The sequence below is a fragment of the Sapajus apella genome, unplaced genomic scaffold, assembly GCF_009761245.1.
Source record: "Sapajus apella isolate SASKATOON/1434 unplaced genomic scaffold, GSC_monkey_1.0 scaffold68, whole genome shotgun sequence".
In the NCBI taxonomy this organism is placed as follows: domain Eukaryota; kingdom Metazoa; phylum Chordata; class Mammalia; order Primates; family Cebidae; genus Sapajus; species Sapajus apella.
Genome location: NW_022437008.1, coordinates 4,513,196 through 4,532,453, shown reverse-complemented (window position 1 = coordinate 4,532,453; position 19,258 = coordinate 4,513,196). Strand labels below are relative to the sequence as shown.

The following is a 19,258-nucleotide window of genomic DNA, read 5'->3' as shown; positions in this document are numbered from 1 at the left end:
GATCTCATTGTGCTGCAGGAGGGGAGCAGACCGACATCAAAGAAGATGGTTCTGACTCCTTGCGGCTCTTCTCTGAGAAATGAAGCCACAGCCCAACACAGGCTTAAAGAAGAAGCCGGAATGGGGCATGGCAAGGATCTCTGTCACTTGAACACTGGCCTTTTGGGCAAGTCACTTGGTTGGCACTCCTCCCTGGATGCCCCTGGATGCCCGTGGCGGTGGCATTGTGCTGCTTCCTGCCTGGGCTCCGGCCTCTGCTGTCCTCCATCTTGCTTCGTCTGCCCTGTTTCTGAGGGGCCTAGATGCTTGTTGGTCTGGCTCCATGTCTTCTACAAAGAACACTTCCCAGTCCATCTGGGAGAAACTTCGTGGAGATCCGTGTCATGAGTGTTTCTCTCCCCAAACCTGTTTCTGGTTGATTGGGCAGGAGTGACCATCCTGGAGCTCTGGGCTTCCATACCTCCCTCACATAGGGAAGCTCTGTTGGTCACCATGTTTCACCTGATGGCTGCATGGTTTGTCTAGCACGAGCGGTAGGCCACTGTGGCAGGCCTTGGCTTCTAGGAAAGGTGGTGTCACATTTCCTCTGCACTTCCTGTCTCATTCTTGGGGATATTTGCTTCCTCTGCTCCTGGATGGACTGCCTGCCAGAACTGGATCTTTTGTCTATCACGAATGTCAGGGGGCCAAAGGGACTGGGCTTGGGCTGGGCATGCAGGGGAGGTTGCATCAGGGCTACCTAGCCAGTGGAGGTGAACTTTGCAGAAACCTCTCGGATCCTCAGGCAGGTATCCCTGAATGTGGCTCGGACTCAGGCACAGGCCCTCTCCTGGTTCCCAGGTGTGCTTTGCTCTTCCTTGGAGGTCTTGGGGAGGTCACCAGTGCTCCCCACCCCGGGTTCATGCCTGGACATCATTGTCTGCCTCGCCACGGCCCCATATGGCCTCAGAGACACAGACTAACTCCGTATGCCCTAGAGGACACTAGTGCCACCAGAGGTCGCATTGGCTCCACCTCGGACCCGCCATGTCCCTGTCTGCACGTGAACTGGAAAGTGGTTTTGGGATGCACGAGCCCCAGGGCTTTTGGAAGCGGGACAGGCTACTGCTCCTCCCAGGGAGGACCGAGGCAGAGGGCTCATGGGTCAGTGAATTTTGACCTGACAGCACACTTAGAGGCCCATGGGATCTTTCTGTGCCTCAGCAAGGCCCTCCCCGCCTCACTAGATGGTAAGCCCATCCCTGCTGACCCGGTGGGATCCAAAATTGGAGCTGAAGAGGAGTCGGAGGCCCCAGCAGTCGCCTGAAGCTCCTCCTCTTCCATTGGTAGAAGTCGGCTCAAGGAGGTGCTGAGGACAGGATTTCTGGGGGTGCAGCCCTGGGGCGCCCGCAGCCCCCTCTTCCACGGCACCCCCTACTCTACCCCGCTCCAGCCGCCTCCACGGCTGCCGCGGGAGCCCCCCCACCGCTCCTGGCCACCGCGCTGCCTGCATTGTTTAAAGGGGTCGCAGCCTGACTTCCTGGAGCAGGCGTCAGCCTAGCCAATGCGCATGCGCGAGGCGCGAGGCGCCAGCCCCATCTCTCGTCACAGTGACCCCCACGGTCGCCTGAGGGACGGGTCCCTGAGGCGTGGCAAAGCAGGAGCCCCCCGTGGCAGCGTGTGTGTGTGGAAGCTCCAAGGCTCCGGACTGACCTCTCCAGGGGGTCGACAGTTCGGTCTCCGAATTCTAGGAGTCGCGGAGGGCGGACCAGGATGAAGAAACCACAGGCGGAATCGCGGGAAGCAGCGCCGCATCCCAGCCTCAGGCCTGCCCGCACCGTTTGCGGGTGAGTCTCCCCAAAATTCGTGATCTCACGGACAGTTCTGCTTATGTGCCCGTGGGCTGCTGTCTCACTCGAGGGTCTTTCTCGCGGAGAGCAGAACCCGGCAGCCTAAGGGGTTTCCTGGTGGTGTGTGTTCCTGTGCCACTGCTGTATGTCTATGTGTGTCCCTTTCTCTCCTCTCTCTGTCTCTCTCTGTTCCTCTCCTCTCTCTCTGTCTCCGTCTGTGTGTGCCCGTGTGCGTGTGTGTGTTGGGACCAGTGTGCCCTGTGCGCTAAAGAGCGATTTTTTCCATGTAGGCCTGTGTTTGGTGAGCCTCTTTCTGCGTCTCTGCCTGGGTCTTGTGGCCAATTGTTAATCATTTTCCTGGAGGATCCACTTTGGGTTTGTGAAGGCCTCGGTGATGTGAGAAGATGCATCTGACCCTGAGGAATTGAAATCTCATCTCCATCCTAAGTGACTTCTTTTCTAGGATCAAGACGACCACACCCCACCCAAGGCCAAAAGCCTCACAGGATCTTATTGTCCTGCAGGAGGGGAGCAGACCGACGTCAAAGAAGATGGTTCTGACTCCTTGCGGCTCTTCTCTGAGAAATGAAGCCACAGCCCAACACAGGCTTAAAGAAGAAGCAGGGAACTGGACATGGCAAAGAACCCTGTCACTCGAATGCTGGCCTTTCTGGACAAGTCACCCATTTGGTACTCCTCCCTGGATGCCCCTGGTTGCCCGTGTCGGTGGCATTGTGCTGCTTCCTGCCTGGGCTCCGGCCTCTGCTCTGTCCTCCATCTTGCTTCGTCTGCCCTGTTTCTGAGGGGTCTAGATGCTTGTTGGTCTGGCTCCATGTCTTCAACAAAGAACACTTCCCAGTCCATCAGAGAGAAACTTCGTGGAGATCCGTGTCATGAGTGTTCCCTCCCCAAACCTGTTTCTGGTTGATTGGGCAGGCGTGACCATCCTGGAGCTCTGGGCTTCCATACCTGTCTCACACAGGGAAGCTCTGTTGGTCACCATGTTTCACTTGATGGCTGTGTGGTTGGCCTAGCATGAACGGTAGGCCACTGTGGCAGGCCTTGGCTTCTAGGAAGGTGGTGTTGCATTTCCTCTGCATTTCATGTGTCATTCTGGAGGGGCAACTGCTTCCTCTGCCCCTGGATGGACTGCCTCCCAGAAATGAATCTTTTGTCTGTCAGGAATGTCAGGGGGCCAGAGGGACTGGGCTTGGGCTGGGCATGCAGCGGAGGTTGCATCAGGGCTACCTAGCCGGTGGAAGGGTGGGGGGGTGGGATGAACTTTGCAGAAACCTCTCGGATCCTCAGGCAGGCGTCCCTGAGTGTGGTTTGGACTCAGGCACAGGCCCTCTCCTGGTTCCCAGGTGTGCGTTGCTTTTCCTTGGCGTTCTTGGGGAGGTCACCAATGCCCCTCACCCTGGGAACATGTCTGGACATCATGGTCCATCTCACTATTGCTCTTTATGGCCTCAGAGACACACACTCACTCCACCTGCTCTGGGGGACGCCAGTGCCACGTGTGGTCACATTGGCTCCATCTCGGACCCGTCATGTCCCTGTCTGCACGTGAACTGGAAAGTGGTGTTGGGATGCAGGAGCCCCAGGGCTTTGGGAAGCAGGGCAGGCCACTGCTCCTCCCAGGGAGGATAGAGCAGAGGGCTCATGGGTCAGTGAATTTTGACCTGACAGCACACTTAGAGGCCCATGGGATATTTCTGTGCCTCAGCAAGGCCCTCCCCGCCTCATCAGGTGGTAAGCCCATCCCTGCTGACCCGGTGGGATCCAAAATCGGAGCTGAAGAGGAGTCGGAGACCCCAGCTGGCGCCCTGAAGCTCCTCCTCCACCACCGGTAGAAGTCGGCTCAAGGATGTCCTGAGGACAGGACTCCTGGGGGTCCAGCCCTGGGGCGCCCGCAGCCCCCTCTCCCACGGCGACCCCTACTCAATCCCCACTCCAGCCGCCATTGTTTAAAGGGAATGCAGCCTGACTTCCAGTAGCCATGCAGGAGTCAGTCTAGTCAATGCACATGCGCACCAGCGGATTCTTTCCTCACAGAGATCCCCACGGTTGCCTGAGGGATGGGTCCTCGAGGCTTGGCAAAGCAGGAGCACTCCGTGGCAGCACATCGATGTGGAGGCTCCAAGGCTCTGGCCTGACCTCTCCGGGGGGTCGACAGGATGGTCTCCGGATGACAGCAGGAGTTACGGAGGGCGGATCTGGATGAAGAAACCACAGGCGGAGTCCAGGGGAAGCAGCGCGGCATCCCAGCCTCAGGCCTGCCTGGACAATGTTCAGGTGAGTTTCCCCAAAAGTCATGCCCTTTGTGTTCTCTAGGACAGGTCTGCGTCTGTGTTCCTGTAGGCTTTTCTCTCAGCCGAGGGTCATTCTCGTGAGAGCAGAACCCTGCAGCCTCAGGGGTTTCCTGGGGTGTGTGTTTTTGTTCCAATGCTGTATTTTTCTCTGTGTGTGTCTCCCTTTCTCTCCTCTTTGTCTCTTCTTTTTCTGTCTCTCTCTGTGTCTGTGTGTGTGTGTGTGTGTGTGTGTGTGTGCGCGCGCCCTTGTGCATGTGCGTGTTGGGACGGGCATGCCCTGTGTGCCACAGTGCCGTTTCTTACATGTTGGCCTATCTTTTTGTGTGCCTCTTTTTTTTTTTTTTGAGACCGAGTTTCGCTCTTGTTACCCAGGCTGGAGTGCAATGGCACGATCTCGGCTCACCGCAACCTGCGCCTCCTGGGTTCAGGCAATTCTCCTGCCTCAGCCTCCTGAGCAGCTGGGACTACAGGCACGCGCCACCATGCCCAGCTAATTTTTTGTATTTTTTTAGTAGAGACGGGGTTTCACCATGTTGACCAGGATGGTCTCGATCTCTTGACCTCGTGATCCACCCACCTCGGCCTCCCAAAGTGCTGGGATTACAGGCTTGAGCCACCGCGCCCGGCCCCTTGTGTGCCTCTTTGTGCTTTCCTGCCTGGGTGGTGTGGCCGGTTGTCAGTCATTTTCCCTCGGATTCCACTTTGCGTTTGAGAAGGCCTCCACAATGTGAGGAGCGGCGTTGGATCCGCAGGGGTTGAAATCTCCTCCTCATGCTCTTTTCTAGGATCAAGACGACAACACCACACCTGTGGACATTTTTTAAAGGAGTCCCAGCCTGACTTCTCGGAGTCATGCATAAGTCGGCCTGACTAATGCAAGCTATCTTTCCCCCACAAAGCCAAAACGGAAAATTGTTCCCGCCTTTTCAGGACAGCAGTGATGAGCAGCAGGATGCCCTGAGCTTTGAGACCTAGACAGGGCCCTGGGAGGCCCAGGTCAAAGGGAGGCAATGAGCTCATGAACCGGGAATTTTTGGCTGACACCCTCCCCTGGGGTCTCAGTTTTCTGTGCCCCAGCAACCCCCTCCACACCTCACCAGATTGAATACCCAGCCCCAGGGGACCTGATTTTTGGCCACACCATCCAATCCATAATCGGAGCAGAAGGGCAGTCCCGAGTGCCCACCTCATGGTCTGAAGGGCCCCCTCCTCCATCGAGACCCGAACATGTCAGGGTCCTGTGCTGCTTGTCCCACGCAGCCTCCTTCCCAGGCCGCTACTGGCTCTGCCCTCACCATTTTCCTGTGTGGCTGCGGCCTGACAGCCCTGACATTGCGGTGCGCCAGCTGGACACTAGAATGCACATGCGCCAGGCGGGAGTCACCAGGTGCAAGTGCTGAGCCGTGACTCGCGTCACAGTGACCACCACCATTGCCTGGGGACGGATCCTAGCGGCTTGGTGGAGCAGGAGCCCTCTTTGGCAGTGTGTCAGCCTTCGGCTGGGCCCCTCCTCACCGGGGGATTGTCGTCATGGTCCTAGGAGTCAGGCAGGGCCAAACCAAGCTGAAGAAACGTCAGACGGGTCCCCAAGGATACACTGCGAGATCCCTAAGGATGTACCACGAGATCCCTAAGGATCCCCACAATGCATCAGGCTTGCCTAGACGGCGTGAGGATGCGTCTTTTTGACAGCTGTCCCCCCCTCCCCCATTTCGACATATGGCCTGCCTGTGTGCCCTGGGGCTGCTCTCTCCCCAGAGGCTGTGTTTCTGTGCGAGTGTTGGATACCTCCGTGTGTGTGTGTGTGTGTGTGTGTGTGTGTGTGTGTTTGGTGAAATGAATGTGGCTTGTGCAGTTGAGCACGGTTTCCCTGTAGTCCACCTACCTTCTGGTGCATCTCTCTCTTTGGCTCTACTTGGGTTGTGGGGCCCCATGTCCTTAGTTTTGCTCTTGGTTCCTAAAACCTAGGTGAAGTGGGGGGCTGTCCCAGACCCGCAGGCCTCCAAATCACCGGGGGCCACTCTTTTAGAAAAAAGAACGGCGCACCACACCCAAGAACAGACATCTCGCAGGGGTCCATGGTCCTGTGGCACACCCAGGGTCAGACCCTAGCCGTCCCTGCCTCAGGACCCCCTTGAGCCCATTTCAAATTCGGTTGCCAGCAGTGCAGGAGCTTCAGGAGGTGATGCGGGCACTCCTTCATCCTCTTTGGATTTTCACAGCACTACATTTGGTAATTTTTTTTTTTTGATGATACCAAATATACAGGCATCAAAAGAAAAAACAGACAAGTTGAAATTCATGAAAAGTAAAAAAAAAAGAAGTGTGAATTGAGACATCAATAGATTAAAAAGGGCAACCCACAGAATGAAAGAAAATATTTGCAATCATAAACCTGAAATGGGATTAAGATGCAGAATATAGGCCGGGCGCGGTGGCTCAAGCCTGTAATCCCAGCACTTTGGGAGGCCGAGGCGGGTGGATCACGAGGTCAAGAGATGGAGACCATCCTGGTCAACGTGGTGAAACCCCGTCTCTACTAAAAATACAAAAAATTAGCTGGGCATGGTGGCGCGTGCCTGTAGTCCCAGCTGCTCAGGAGGCTGAGGCAGGAGAATTGCCTGAACCCAGGAGGCGGAGGTTGCGGTGCGCCAAAATAGCCCCATCTGACTCAACCAGGGGTAACAAGAGCGAAAGTCCGTCTCAAAAAAAAAAAAAAGATGCTGAATATATAATCTGTAAAATCCAACAATTAACAGGATCCAAAAATCTGCCATGGACTTCAATAGACATTTCTCCAAAGACATACAGATGGCCAATAAGCATGTAAAAAGATGCTCACCACACTAATTATTAGAGAAATGCTAATCAGATCTACAATGAGATACTACTTTACATCCATTACAAAGGCTGCCATTAAAAAACAGAAAATAAGAGCTGTTGGTAAAGATATAGAGAAATGGGAGCCCTGATGCACTGTTGAAGGGAACAGAAAAAGGTAAAGCCACTGTGGAAAACAGCATGGCAATTCCAAAAAAATTTGAAAATAGAGGCCAGCTGTGGTGGCTCAAGCCTGTAATCCCAGCATTTTGGGAGGCTGAGAGGGGCGGATCACTTGAGTTTGATACCAGCCTGGCCAACATGGTAAAACCCCATCTCCACTAAAAATACAAAAATTAGCCAGGCATGGTGGCACGTGCCTGTAATCCCAGCTATTCAGGAGGCTGAGGCAAGAGCATTGCTTGAACCCAGAAGGCAGAGGTTGCAGTGAGCCTAGATCTCACCACTGCACTCCAGCCTGGGTGACAGAAAAAGACTCAACTGTCTCAAAAAAAAAAAAAATTAAAAATGGAATTACCATGTATCCAGCAATTCCACATCTACATAGACACTATGGGAAACTGAAAGCACAATCTCAAAGAGATATTTATACTAGTAATATAATATCTATACTAATAGATATTATACTAATAGATATCTATACTAATAGATATTATATTCTAATATCTATTCTAATAGATATAGTCTCAAATAGATATTACATTAGTAGAGACAGGGTTTCACCATATTGGCCAGGCTGGTCTTGAACTCCTGACCTTGTGATCTGCCCACCTCCACCTCCCAAAGTGCTGGAATTACAGGTGTGAGCCACTGCACCCAGCCTCTGGATAATTTTTACACTTAATTAGGCAGTCTGTTTTGACTATAACGTAATGTAAAGAATTAAGTAAATATAACTTCACTCCTGTACACTATTGGTCCATGTACCTAACACAATTTATTGTGTTGGGAAAGCAGTCCATTCCCAATAGCATCAAAAGTAATTACATTTCCCAAAGTAAATTAATTGAGCCATTATGGAAAATAATATGGAGATTCATCAGACACTAAAATGTCAACTATATGTCCCAGCAATCCCACCTGTAGGTGTATAGCTAAAGGAACTGAAATCAGCATGCTGAAGAGATAACTGCACTACCATATTCACTGCAGCATTATTCATAATTGCTAACATATGGAAGCAACCTAGGTGTCCAGCATTGGATGAATGGATAAAGAAAATGTGATATGTATATGCATACATAAAGGAATACTATTCACTCTTTAAAAAGAGGAAAATTGGCTTGGTGTGGTGGCCCATTCCTGTAATCCCTGCACGTTGGGAGGCTGAGGCAGGCAGGTCACCTGAGGTCAGATGTTCGAGACCAGTCAGACCAACATGGTGAAACCCCTTCTCTACTAAAAATACCAAATTAGCCGACACGGTGTCCTAGCCTGTAATCCTAGCTGCTAGGAAGGCTGAGGCTTGACAGTAGTTTGAACCGGGGAGGCAGAAGTTGCAGTGAGCTGAGATTTTGCCACTGCAATCCAGCCTGGGCGACAAGAGGGAAACTCCGTCTAAAAAATAAATAAACAAGTAAATAAATAAATAATAAAAATAAAGAGGGGAAAATTCATTTGTGACAACACGGATAAACCAGAAGGACATTAGGCTAAGTAAGAGAAGTCAGAAACAGAAAGATAAATACCAAATGAGTAGTATTTGTGGAATCTAAAAAAGCCTGACTCTTAAGAGACAGAATGGTGTTCACCAGAGACTGGAAAATGGGGAAAAGGGAGCTGTTAACTAAAAGAGTACAAAATTTCAGTTAGGAGGAATAAACTTTAGTAATTGCACAGAATAGCAACTACATAAATAATGTGTTATATATTTCAAAATTGCTAAAAGAGTAGATTTTAAGTGTTTTTTTTTACCACAAAAAAGTGAGGGGATAGATATTATTAGCTTGATTTAATCATCCCACATTGTAAACAAGGATCAAAACAGCATATTGCACTCCATAAATATCTAAAATATACAATTATTATTTTTCCAGTTTTATTTTATTTTTTTCCCCATTTATTTATTTTATTGCTTTTTAGGTTTTGGGGTACATGTGAAGAACATGCAAGATTGTTGCATAGGTACACACGTGGCAGTGTGATTTGCTGCCTTCCTCCCCATCACGTACATCTGGCATCTCTCCCCTTGCTATCTCTCCCCAGCTCCCCAACCTCCACCGTCCCTCCCTATTTCCCCCCAACTGACCCCAGTGTGTAGTGCTCCCCTCCCTGTGTCCATGTGTTCTCATTGTTCAACACCCACCTATGAGTGAGAACATGCGGTGTTTGATCTTCTGCTCTTCTGTCAGTTTGCTGAGAATGATGGTTTCCAGGTTCATCCATGTCCCTACAAAGGACACAAAATCATCATTTTTGATGGCTGCATAATATTCCATGGTGTATATATGCCACATTTTCCCTGTCCAGTCTATCATCGATGGGCATTTGGGTTGGTTCCAGGTCTTTGCTATTGTAAACAGTGCTGCAATGAACATTTGTGTGCATGTGTCCTTATAGTAGAACGATTTATAATCCTTTGGATATATACCCAGTAATGGGATTGCTGGGTCAAATGGACTTTCTGTTTCTAGGTCCTTGAGGAATCGTCACACTGTCTTCCACAATGGTTGAACTAATTTATACTCCCACCAACAGTGTAAAAGTGTTCCTATTTCTCCACATCCTCTCCAGCAACTGTTGTCTCCAGATTTTTTAATGATCGCCATTCTAACTGGCGTGAGATGGTATCTCAATGTTGTTTTGATTTGCATTTCTCTGATGACCAGTGATGAGGAGCATTTTTTCATATGTTTGTTGGCCTCGTGTATGTCTTCTTTTGTAAAGTATCTGTTCATATCCTTTGCCCACTTTTGAATGGCCTTGTTTGTTTTTTTTCTTGTAGATCTGTTTTAGTTCTTTGTAAATTCTGGATATCAGCCCTTTGTCAGATGAGTAAACTGCAAAAATTTTTTCCCATTCTGTTGGTTGCCGATTCACTCTAATGACAGTTTCTTTTGCTGTACAGAAGCTGTGGAGTTTGATTAGGTCCCATTTGTCTATTTTGGCTTTTGTTGCCAATGCTTTTGGCGTTTTGGTCATGAAGTCCTTGCCTCCACCTATGTCCTGAATGGTTTTGCCTAGATTTTCTTCTAGGGTTTTTATGGTGTTAGGTCTTATGTTTAAGTCTTTAATCCATCTGGAGTTAATTTTAGTGTAAGGTGTCAGGAAGGGGTCCAGTTTCTGCTTTCTGCACATTGCTAGCCAGTTTTCCCAACACCATTTATTAAACAGGGAATCCTTTCCCCATTGCTTGTTTTTGTCAGGTTTGTCAGAGATCGGATGGTTGTAGATATGTTGCATTGCGTCCGAGACCTCTGTTCTGTTCTATTGGTCTATATCTCTGTTTTGGTACCAGTACCATGCTGTTTTGATTACTGTAGCCTTGTAGTATAGTTTGAAGTCCAGTAGTGTGATGCCTCCGCTTTGTTCTTTTTGCTTAGAATTGACTTGGCTATGCGGGCTCTCTTTTGGTTCCATGTGAAGTTTAAGGTGGTTTTTTCCAGTTCTGTGAAGAAGGTCATTGGTAGCTTGATGGGGATAGCATTGAATCTGTAAATTACTTTGGGCAGTATGGCCATTTTCACGATATTGATTCTTCATAAGCATGAACATGGAATGTTTGTCCATCTGTTTGTGTCCTCTCTTATTTCGTTGAGCAGTGGCTTGTAGTTCTCCTTGAAGAGGTCCTTTACATTCTTTGTTAGTTGTATTCCTAGGTATTTTATTCTCTTTGTGGCAATTGTGAATGGAAGTTCGTTCTTGATTTGGCTTTCTTTAAGTCTGTTATTGGTGTATAGGAATGCATGTGATTTTTGCACATTGATTTTGTATCCTGAGACTTTGCTGAAGTTGCTTATCAGTTTCAGGAGATTTGGGGCTGAGACGATGGGGTCCTCTAGATATACAATCATGTCGTCTGCAAATAGAGACAATTTGACTTCCTGCTTTCCTATTTGAATACCCTTTCTTTCTTTTTCTTGCCTGATTGCTCTGGCTAGAACTTCTAGTGCTATATTGAATAGGAGTGGTGAGAGAGGGCATCCTTGTCTAGTGCCACATTTCAAGGGGAATGCTTCCAGTTTTTGCCCATTCAGTATGATATTGGCTGTTGGTTTGTCGTAAATAGCTTTTATTATTTTGAGGTACGTTCCGTCAATACCTAGCTTATTGAGGGTTTTTAGCATAAAGGGCTGTTGAATTTTGTCAAAGGCCTTCTCTGCATCAATTGAGATAATCATGTGGTTTTTGCCTTTGGTTCTGTTTATATGGTGAATTACGTTTATAGACTTGTGTATATTGAATTTTTCCAGTTTTAGAAAGCTACTTTTCTCATACCTTATAGCAAGGCTGGACCTCCTCAGGGGACACAGAGCAGAGTCCCCGCCCTCCGGAGCTCACACCCGGTCCCCCACGCTGGCCCTCGCGGCCACACCTTGACCCTCCCCGACCGGCTCTACATGCACAGCCCGAGGCTTCGGGCAGCCCCGAGTTCAGATTCCTCTTCTCAACCTTCTGGGTGCACTGAAACCCTCAGGACTCCAAAGCCAAGTCGGACACGCCTTTGCCTCAGCTATCTTCTTCAGCGCTAGTCTCTGCGTCTGCGCACTCCTAGTAGAGGGAACTCTTGAAACATTCGGGAGCCAGCGTCCGGCGGTGCCTGCGATCTAATCGGGATTTGGGGTTCTGAGCCACTATTACCACAAACCACCGCGGTCATGGATCTTTAGTCTTGAACTACATTTCCCAGAGGGCAGCGGGAACACCGAGTCTATGGCTTCCCTTCCGTTTTCGCGTGGTTCTTTTGCAAGGTGAGTTGAACTCATTTCAGGATGTAATAGGCACAAGGTACTCGCAGGCGGGGCTCTGGGCAATCAAGTTAAATTGGAACTCAACCTGCATCTTCCGGTTTGGTGGAGGAAGCCCTTAAACCGTGGAAGCCTGTTGTCTGGATGACCAGTTGTTATCGGAATCTCAGGCCTGTGGGTGCATGAGCGGCAGAGGGTTTTGAGTGCGTTCGTGAGAGAATGTTGTATATGTCAGATGGGGAATGTTTAAGAGTGTGTGAGAGAAACTGCGTATGAGAGGCTGGGATGTGCCTCCTTGACAGTGGGTGCGGGTGTGAGGCTGTGACAGGTGAGTGGCTGTGCTTGAGTGACGGGGATATGAAGTGCGTTCATGCGGTGGCACTTTGAGTCGTGGCTGTAGCTTCCCGGCTGCTTCCCCTCCCCTCTCTCCTCATAGCCGCTTGAGGCTGACAAACACAAAAAAATGTCTGCAAGAGGGAAGTTGGATTCTAATTCTAAATGAAATTTTCCAGCAAGAAGGCACTGACTTGCTGTGAGTTTGGAAACGCCTGGGAGGTTATTTCCTAGTGAGCTCTGAGAGCGAGCTACTTGTCTCAGAGCCTCGTCCTTCCCAGAATTCTGGCCCCAGGAATCTGCTGTGAACTCATACCCAGATTCCAGCCTCCCTGCTACCTCCATGGGTTCAAGTGTGTGAACAGGGAAGGTGTGGAGGGTATTGTGTATCCAGGCTTTCCGTGCTTCAAGGAAAGCCTGATAACTCATGATTCTCTTCTCCCTCCCTGGTCCTGGTGGTCCTCAAAAGGACTCTGATGAGGAGGAAAAAAATTATTTCACATCTAAAAATCAGGGTTTATGCTACTTGGCTTTTTTTCTTTCATAAGATTACCAGTTTTAGGACATGCTTTCCTTCGTCTGAAATGTGTCTGAATGTCCTAATAACAATCTACTTTATTTCTAGTAGATGTTGGGAGCCATTGAACTGAATCTCATTAACATTGCTATATATGGCTGGGCGTGGTGGCTTATGCCTGTAATCCCAGCATTTTGGGACTTTTTCCATACAATGACTTCTGGCTGGGTGCGGTGGCTCCCGCTTGAAATCTCAGCACTTTGGGAGGCTGAGGCTGGCAGATCACTTGATGCCAGGAGTTCGAGACCAGCCGGGCCAACATGGTGAGACCCCCGTCTCTTATCATTAAAAAAAAATTTTATAGTGATTTCTTTTCCTCTGGGTAGATACCCATTAGTGGGATTGCTGGATCAAACAGTAGTTCTGGGCAATAGAGTGAGACTCCATCTAAAAAAAAATTATATATATAATATATATGTAATATATATATATATATATATATATATATAAAATAAAAGTAAATAAAACGATTCAGTTTCATTTCACAGAATGTAGAAATAATCTGTGATGTCCAAGTGCTTCCAAGTACCTGTATAAAATTTAGATCTATTGTACCTAGCGTATTGGAAACACTGTTCACACAATAGATAACTCAGAATAGATATCAGCTGAAACATGAGATAGTAAAAGTTAGGAAGCGGCATAGAAATCACCATGTTGTACTGAAGAACAGGATTTAGGCTGCTGTTAGATTCTTATCTAATATTGTTTATTGAAGAGAATTGTATGCTTACATACAATGTATAGTTTGTGAATATTTTTTTACTACTCTGGGGGTTGCCTGTTTAATCTGATGATTCTTTTGCTGTGCAGATGCTTTTTAGTTTAATTAAGTCCTATCTGTTTATCTTTGCTTGTGTTGCATTTGCTTTTGGGTTCTTGGTCATGAACTCTTTGCCTAAGCCAATGTCTAGAAGAGTTTTTCCAATGTTATCTTCTAGAATTTTTATGGTTTCAGGTCTTAGATTTAAGTCTTTGATCCATCTTGAATTGATTTTTTATAAGGTGAGAGACGACGCTCCAGTTTCATTTTCTACACGTGGCTTGCTAATTATCCCAGCACCATTTGTTGAATAGTCCTTTCCCTACTATGCTTTTGTTTACTTTGTTGAAGATCAGTTGGCTATAAGTATTTTTCTTTATTTCTAAGTTCTCTATTCTGTTCCATTGGTCCACATGCCTGTTTTTATACTAGTACCATTCTGTTTTGGTAGCTATAGCCTTGTAGTATAGTTTGAAGTCAAGTAATGTTATGCCTTTAGATTTGTTCTTTTTGCTTAGTCTCGCTTTGACTATGCTGGCTCTTTTTTTGTTCCATATGCATTTTAGGATTGTTTTTTCTAGTTCTGTGAAGAATGATGATGGTATTTTGATGGGAATTGCATTGAATTTATAGATCAGTTTTGGCAGTATGGTCATTTTTGCAATACTGATTCTAACCATCCATGAACATTGGTTGTGCTTTCATCTGTTTGTGTCATCTATGTTTCTTTCAGCAGTGTTTTGTCGTTTTCCTTATAGAGATCTTTCACCTCCTTGATTAGGTGTATTCCTAAGCATTTTATTGTTTTTGCAGCTATAGTAAAAGGGTTTGAGTTCTTGATTTGATTCTCAGCCTGATTGATGCTGGTGTATAGCAGTGCTACTGATTTGTGTGCATTAATTTTGTATCTTGAAACTTTACTGAATTTGTTTATCAGATCTAGGGGCTTTTTGGTTGAGTATTTACGGTTTTCTAGTTACATGATTATATTATCAAGCTTGACTTCCTCTTTATCAAGTGGATGCACTTTATTTTTTTCTCTTGTCTGATTGCTCTGGCTATGGCTAGTCACAACTTTAAAATGCTACTAATCAAGCAAGGGTCATAAATTGTAAATAGGAAAGGGTAAGTCAGTGTATAGTGAAAACCACTAGAGAGATTCAGGTGTTATGTCTTGGGAATTCATGTGAAGGTGGCATTGATTAGATTCTGGTCATCCGTGTAACTAAGCCCATGGAATCTATATGGAAGTTAGTGAATGTATTCTGCAATCTTTTACTGTCTAATTTTTTCTTCAAGTGATGTTAGATAAAACGTGAGACTGGGCCAGGCATGGTAGCTCATGCCTGTAATCCCAACGCTTTGGGAGGCCTAGGAGGGAGGATCTCTTGAGCCTAGGACTTTGAGAACAACCTAGGTAACATAGTAAGAACCTGTCTCTAAAAAAAATTTAAAAATTAGCCAGACATGATGGTGCACACCTTTAGTCCCAGCTACTCAGGAGCTTGAGGCAGTAGGATTACTTGAACCCAGAAGCTTGAGTTTGCAGTGAGCTATGATCACACCACTGTACTCCAGCTTGGGTGACACAGCAAGACCCCTGCCCCTTTAAAAAAAAAGAGAGAGCGAGCCAGAGCAAAATAAACCCACCTTTTAATACACACATTTGTGTGTGAGTGTGTTTGTGTGTGTACACATGTATTTTTTAAGTTATTGTATGAACAGTGTTAAAATGATTATGAAATATATTCAAAAGAATATCAAGATAGCTACTAAAAGGAAAGTAATGGTAACATATGATCATGTTGTAGTGTAACAGAACAAATAAATTATCAGAGTTTCTCAATGTATTGATGTCCTATAGCCTGTCTCAATGCTTGTCTGTCTTTTTAATGATCCAGTGATATTATACGTTCTATTTTTTATCTTAATTTTCTGTGGACAGTATATCTGAATTTTTTTATTTTTTATTTTTTTTTGAGACAGAGTTTCACTCATGTTACCCAGGCTGGAGTGCAATGGCACAATCTCGGCTCACTGCAACCTCCGCCTCCTGGGTTCAGGCAATTCTCCTGCCTCAGCCTCCTGAGTAGCTGGGATTACAGGCACGCACCACCATGCCCAGCTGATTTTTTTTTGTATTTTTAGTAGAGACGGGGTTTCACCATGTTGACCAGGATGGTCTCGATCTCTTGATCTCGTGATCCACCTGCCTCGGCCTCCCAAAGTGCTGGGATTACAGGCTTGAGCCACCACGCCCGGCCTGAATTTTTTTATTTTTATTAAATATGTTTTCCTACTTAGCATCTGGTAGTTTCTTGGTATTCTATTACATGTATATTTTTTATTTTGCAAGGCAGTTTGTACTCAACACAGAACTGGCCCTAACCATTTCCTCCTGTGTTGTGTTCTCTCTCATATTTTGACCAATTTCAACTGATTCTGATGCCATAGAAGAGGTTCTAGTTTGAGGCCAGGTGTGGTGGCACACACCCGTAATATGAATAGTTTGGGAGGCCAAGGTGGGAGAATCATCTGAGGCCAGGAGTTCAAGACCAGCCCTGTCAACATAGTGAAACCCTGTCTCTACTAAAAACACACAAAAAAATTAGCTGGGTATGATGGTGCACACCTGTAGTCCCAGCTAGTCGGGCGGCTGAGGCAGGAGGATCACTTGAACCCGGGAAGTGGAGGTTGCAGTAAGCCAAGATCTCCCCACTGCTCTCCAACCCAGGTAATAGAGTGAGACTCTATCTCAAAAAAAAAGAAGGGCCCCAAGTTTGAATGATAAGTCCTCTTTCAGTCTTGAAAGGTGGGAATGAAGGCAAGTGAATCTTCTCGTGGAGAAACTGAGCAGCTTAATCTCAAGTCTAGACCAGCCTTCCCAAATTGGAGTCTTGTCCAGAAAGCCCCTTGCTATCATGTCTGGATCTGGTTTTAGTGAGCAAGTGACTTACTGTAAAACTACCTTTGTATAGCTGGGTTTCCTGGGGTTTGAGGGAATGCTTAGATCCATTGTCTGTTTTTCCCTAAGTTATGTGTTCACTTGTGAGGGATTAATTTGGAAAGAGAAATAGAGCAGCAGAAAGATTTTATTAAATTAAGTCATATTGGGAACACTAATGTTATTTTCTTCTCTCAGCTCTGGATTCTCAGGAGTTGAATTTTTCCACTATCGGAACTCTGCTGAGTAGGACTGATCAGGTCTTACAATTCTAAAACCATGATCTGTGTAAGTTGATTAATTCTGTTTCCTTGCAATATCACGATCGTAGGTTATGTGGATTTTTTCATTAACATAAAGCTTCCTATTTAAGAAGTCCTTCAGTTATCTGCTCCCTACTTTCTTCCAATGTAGTGAATAGTGATAGCAAATAACTGAATTTTCTTCCTATGAGTATTTTCTGTCCACTTTTATATTTATTGTCAAATGTATTCAATACTTCTATGCTTATTCTTCAACCAAAGGCTATGATAGAGCAGTAAAGGAGTGAAGTCTCAACAGGGAACTATTTGAGCTTCCTTTATACGTCCTTAGTTTAGTGAATTACAGATGTTGCTCCTATTTGGACACCCTAGGTAAGCTTTGACATTCTCCATAGACCTGAGTTTTCTAGGCAAATAAGATGGGATTTGGTTATCAATTGGCCTGTCTTAGTATGTGATGAGATCTCATATTCTTTGAGAATTTTAGAATTGTTGGATATATACACGGATCTTGCCAAATAATTAATGAGAGACAAGTTTTTATTTTGTGGTTGAATGTGTTCTGTTGAACTTGGGTGACATCTTTTTGATTATGAGTCATCCTATATCAGTATACATTCTGGAACAAGAAAAGTATTAAGTGATGGAAGACGGCGATAAATGAGAATATTATCCTGAGGAGTCAATATGTTGATTTCCAGAATTGGAGAAGACTTTTGAAATGTTGTACAACAAAGTATGTGAAGGTAGGCTAGCCACGGTGGCTCATGCCTGTAATCCCAGCATTTTGGGAGGCTGAGGCAGGAGGATCACTTGAGGGCAGGAGTTTGAGACCCCTTGCAAAAAAGCAACACCCCCATTTCTACAAAAAAAGTACAAAATCAGCTGGATGTGGTGGCTTGCACCTGTAGTCCAGTTACTCAGGAGGCTACGGCAGGAGGATTTCTTGAGCTTGGGAGGTCAAGGCTGCAGTGAGCTGTGATTGTGGCACTGCACTCCAGCCTGGGCAACAGAGTGAGCCTGTCACACACGCATACACAAAAGATTTTAAAAACTTATATGAAGGTAGGCTGGGCGTGGTGGCTTATGCCTATAATCCCAGCACTTTAGGAGGCGGAGGTGGGCGGATCACCTGAGGTTGGGAGTTTGAGACCAGCCTAACCAACATGGAGAAACCCCGTCTCTACTAAAAATACAAAATTAGCTGGGCATGGTGGCACATGCCTGTCATCTCAGCTACTTGGGAGGCTGAGGCAAGAGAATTGCTTGAACCCAGGAGGTGGAGGTTGTGGTGAGCCGAGATTACACCATTGCACTCCAGCCTGGGCAACGAGAGTGATACTTGGTCTCAAAAAAAAACCCCTAAAACCAAAAACGTATATGAAGGTAAAAGATGGATTAAGTCTGAAATATTCATGATAAAACTGATCGTTGCACAGTCAATACAAAATATATTTGTCAAAAGAAAAAACAATGCTTATGATGTACTCTGACATAGTGATGTAACTTGAGGCTTAAAGAAATGTCTAAATTTTTTGCAAAAGCTTTTTTTTTTTTTTTTTTAATATGGCGATTGGCCATTGGCTCACGCTTGTAATCCCAGCACTTTGGGAGGCTGAGGCAGGCGGATTGCTTGAGCCCAGGAGTTTGAGACCAGCCTGAGCAACATGATGAAACCCTGTCTCTACAAAAAATACAAAAATTAATTGGGCAGGCGTTGTACACCTGTAGTTCCAACTGCTTGAAAGGCTGGGCCTGGCAGTCAAGGCTGCAGTGAGCTGTGTTTGAGTCACTATATTCCAGCCTGGGCAACAGAGCGAGACCATGTCTCAAATAATGAATAAATAGAACAAAATAATAAATATGGACATCATTAAATTTGGCAAGGACATCCCAATTTTTTTTTTTTTTTTTTTTTGAGACGGAGTTTCGCTCTTGTTACCCAGGCTGGAGTGCAATGGCGCGATCTCGGCTCACCGCAACCTCCGCCTCCTGGGTTCAGGCAATTCTCCTGCCTCAGCCTCCTGAGTAGCTGGGATTACAGGCACACACCACCATGCCCAGCTAATTTTTGTATGTTTAGTAGAGACGGGGTTTCACCATGTTGACCAGGATGGTCTCGATCTCTTGACCTCGTGATCCACCCGCCTCGGCCTCCCAAAGTGCTGGGATTACAGGCTTGAGCCACCGCGCCCGGCTTCCCAATTTTTTTTAACTGTTAAAGGAAAAATAGAAACTCATGTTTATTGGGAATTTAAGCATCACACAACTAGCAGACTATGTAGTTGTGTATTTAAAACTTTATTGAATTTTATTTTATCCATTCCCCAGAAGGTCTGAATTATTGTGGTAACCCCTAACATGCAGAAAGATTTGTCTGTGGCAATAGGATTCTTTAGGAATATGTAGACACGCTGCTTTAGTCTGCTACCAGTCATTAGCTACATGTACTATATCACTCCTTCTCTCTTTTTTTTTTTTTTTTTTTT

General features: G+C 46.3%; 2 protein-coding genes across 6 annotated transcripts in view; both read left to right on the top strand.

The window, feature by feature from the left end:
* The first annotated feature begins 1,573 nt into the window (after nt 1-1,573).
* On the top strand, nt 1,574-6,413 carry LOC116530904 (protein FAM27L-like). 2 transcript variants are annotated; one of them, XR_004260170.1, is made up of 2 exons: nt 1,574-1,826; nt 4,927-6,413. XR_004260170.1 is itself a non-coding variant. In XM_032249455.1 (2 exons), exons 1-2 carry the CDS (start codon nt 1,753-1,755, stop codon nt 2,630-2,632), a joined length of 414 nt encoding a protein of 137 aa, XP_032105346.1. In that variant the 5' UTR covers nt 1,574-1,752; the 3' UTR covers nt 2,633-2,707. The 2 variants fall into 2 exon arrangements, 1 of the variants encoding a protein (XP_032105346.1); XM_032249455.1 differs by lacking the exon at nt 4,927-6,413 and adding an exon at nt 2,293-2,707.
* A 5,392-nt stretch (nt 6,414-11,805) lies between these two features.
* ZNF573 (zinc finger protein 573) overlaps nt 11,806-19,258 on the top strand; it is a 23,743-nt gene continuing 16,290 nt past the window's right edge. For 2 of the 4 annotated variants that reach the window (XM_032249373.1, XM_032249370.1), the window contains exons 1-2: nt 11,806-11,892; nt 16,705-16,794. Coding sequence is in view for 1 of the 4 variants with exons in the window: in XM_032249370.1 (XP_032105261.1) it covers nt 16,786-16,794 (9 nt within the window). In the remaining 3 variants the exon portion in view is untranslated. Of the gene's footprint in view, nt 11,893-16,704; nt 16,795-17,421; nt 17,516-19,258 lie in introns of those variants that run through there. The other 2 variants (XM_032249371.1, XM_032249374.1) reach the window with 2 other exon arrangements.

Bases quoted from the DNA above. Each gene is read 5' to 3' on its own strand.
- LOC116530904 (XM_032249455.1), top strand. From the start codon at position 1,753: ATGAAGAAACCACAGGCGGAATCGCGGGAAGCAGCGCCGCATCCCAGC. The intron at 1,827-2,292 runs GTGAGTCTCCCC...CTTCTTTTCTAG, and splicing joins CCTGCCCGCACCGTTTGCGG to GATCAAGACGACCACACCCC.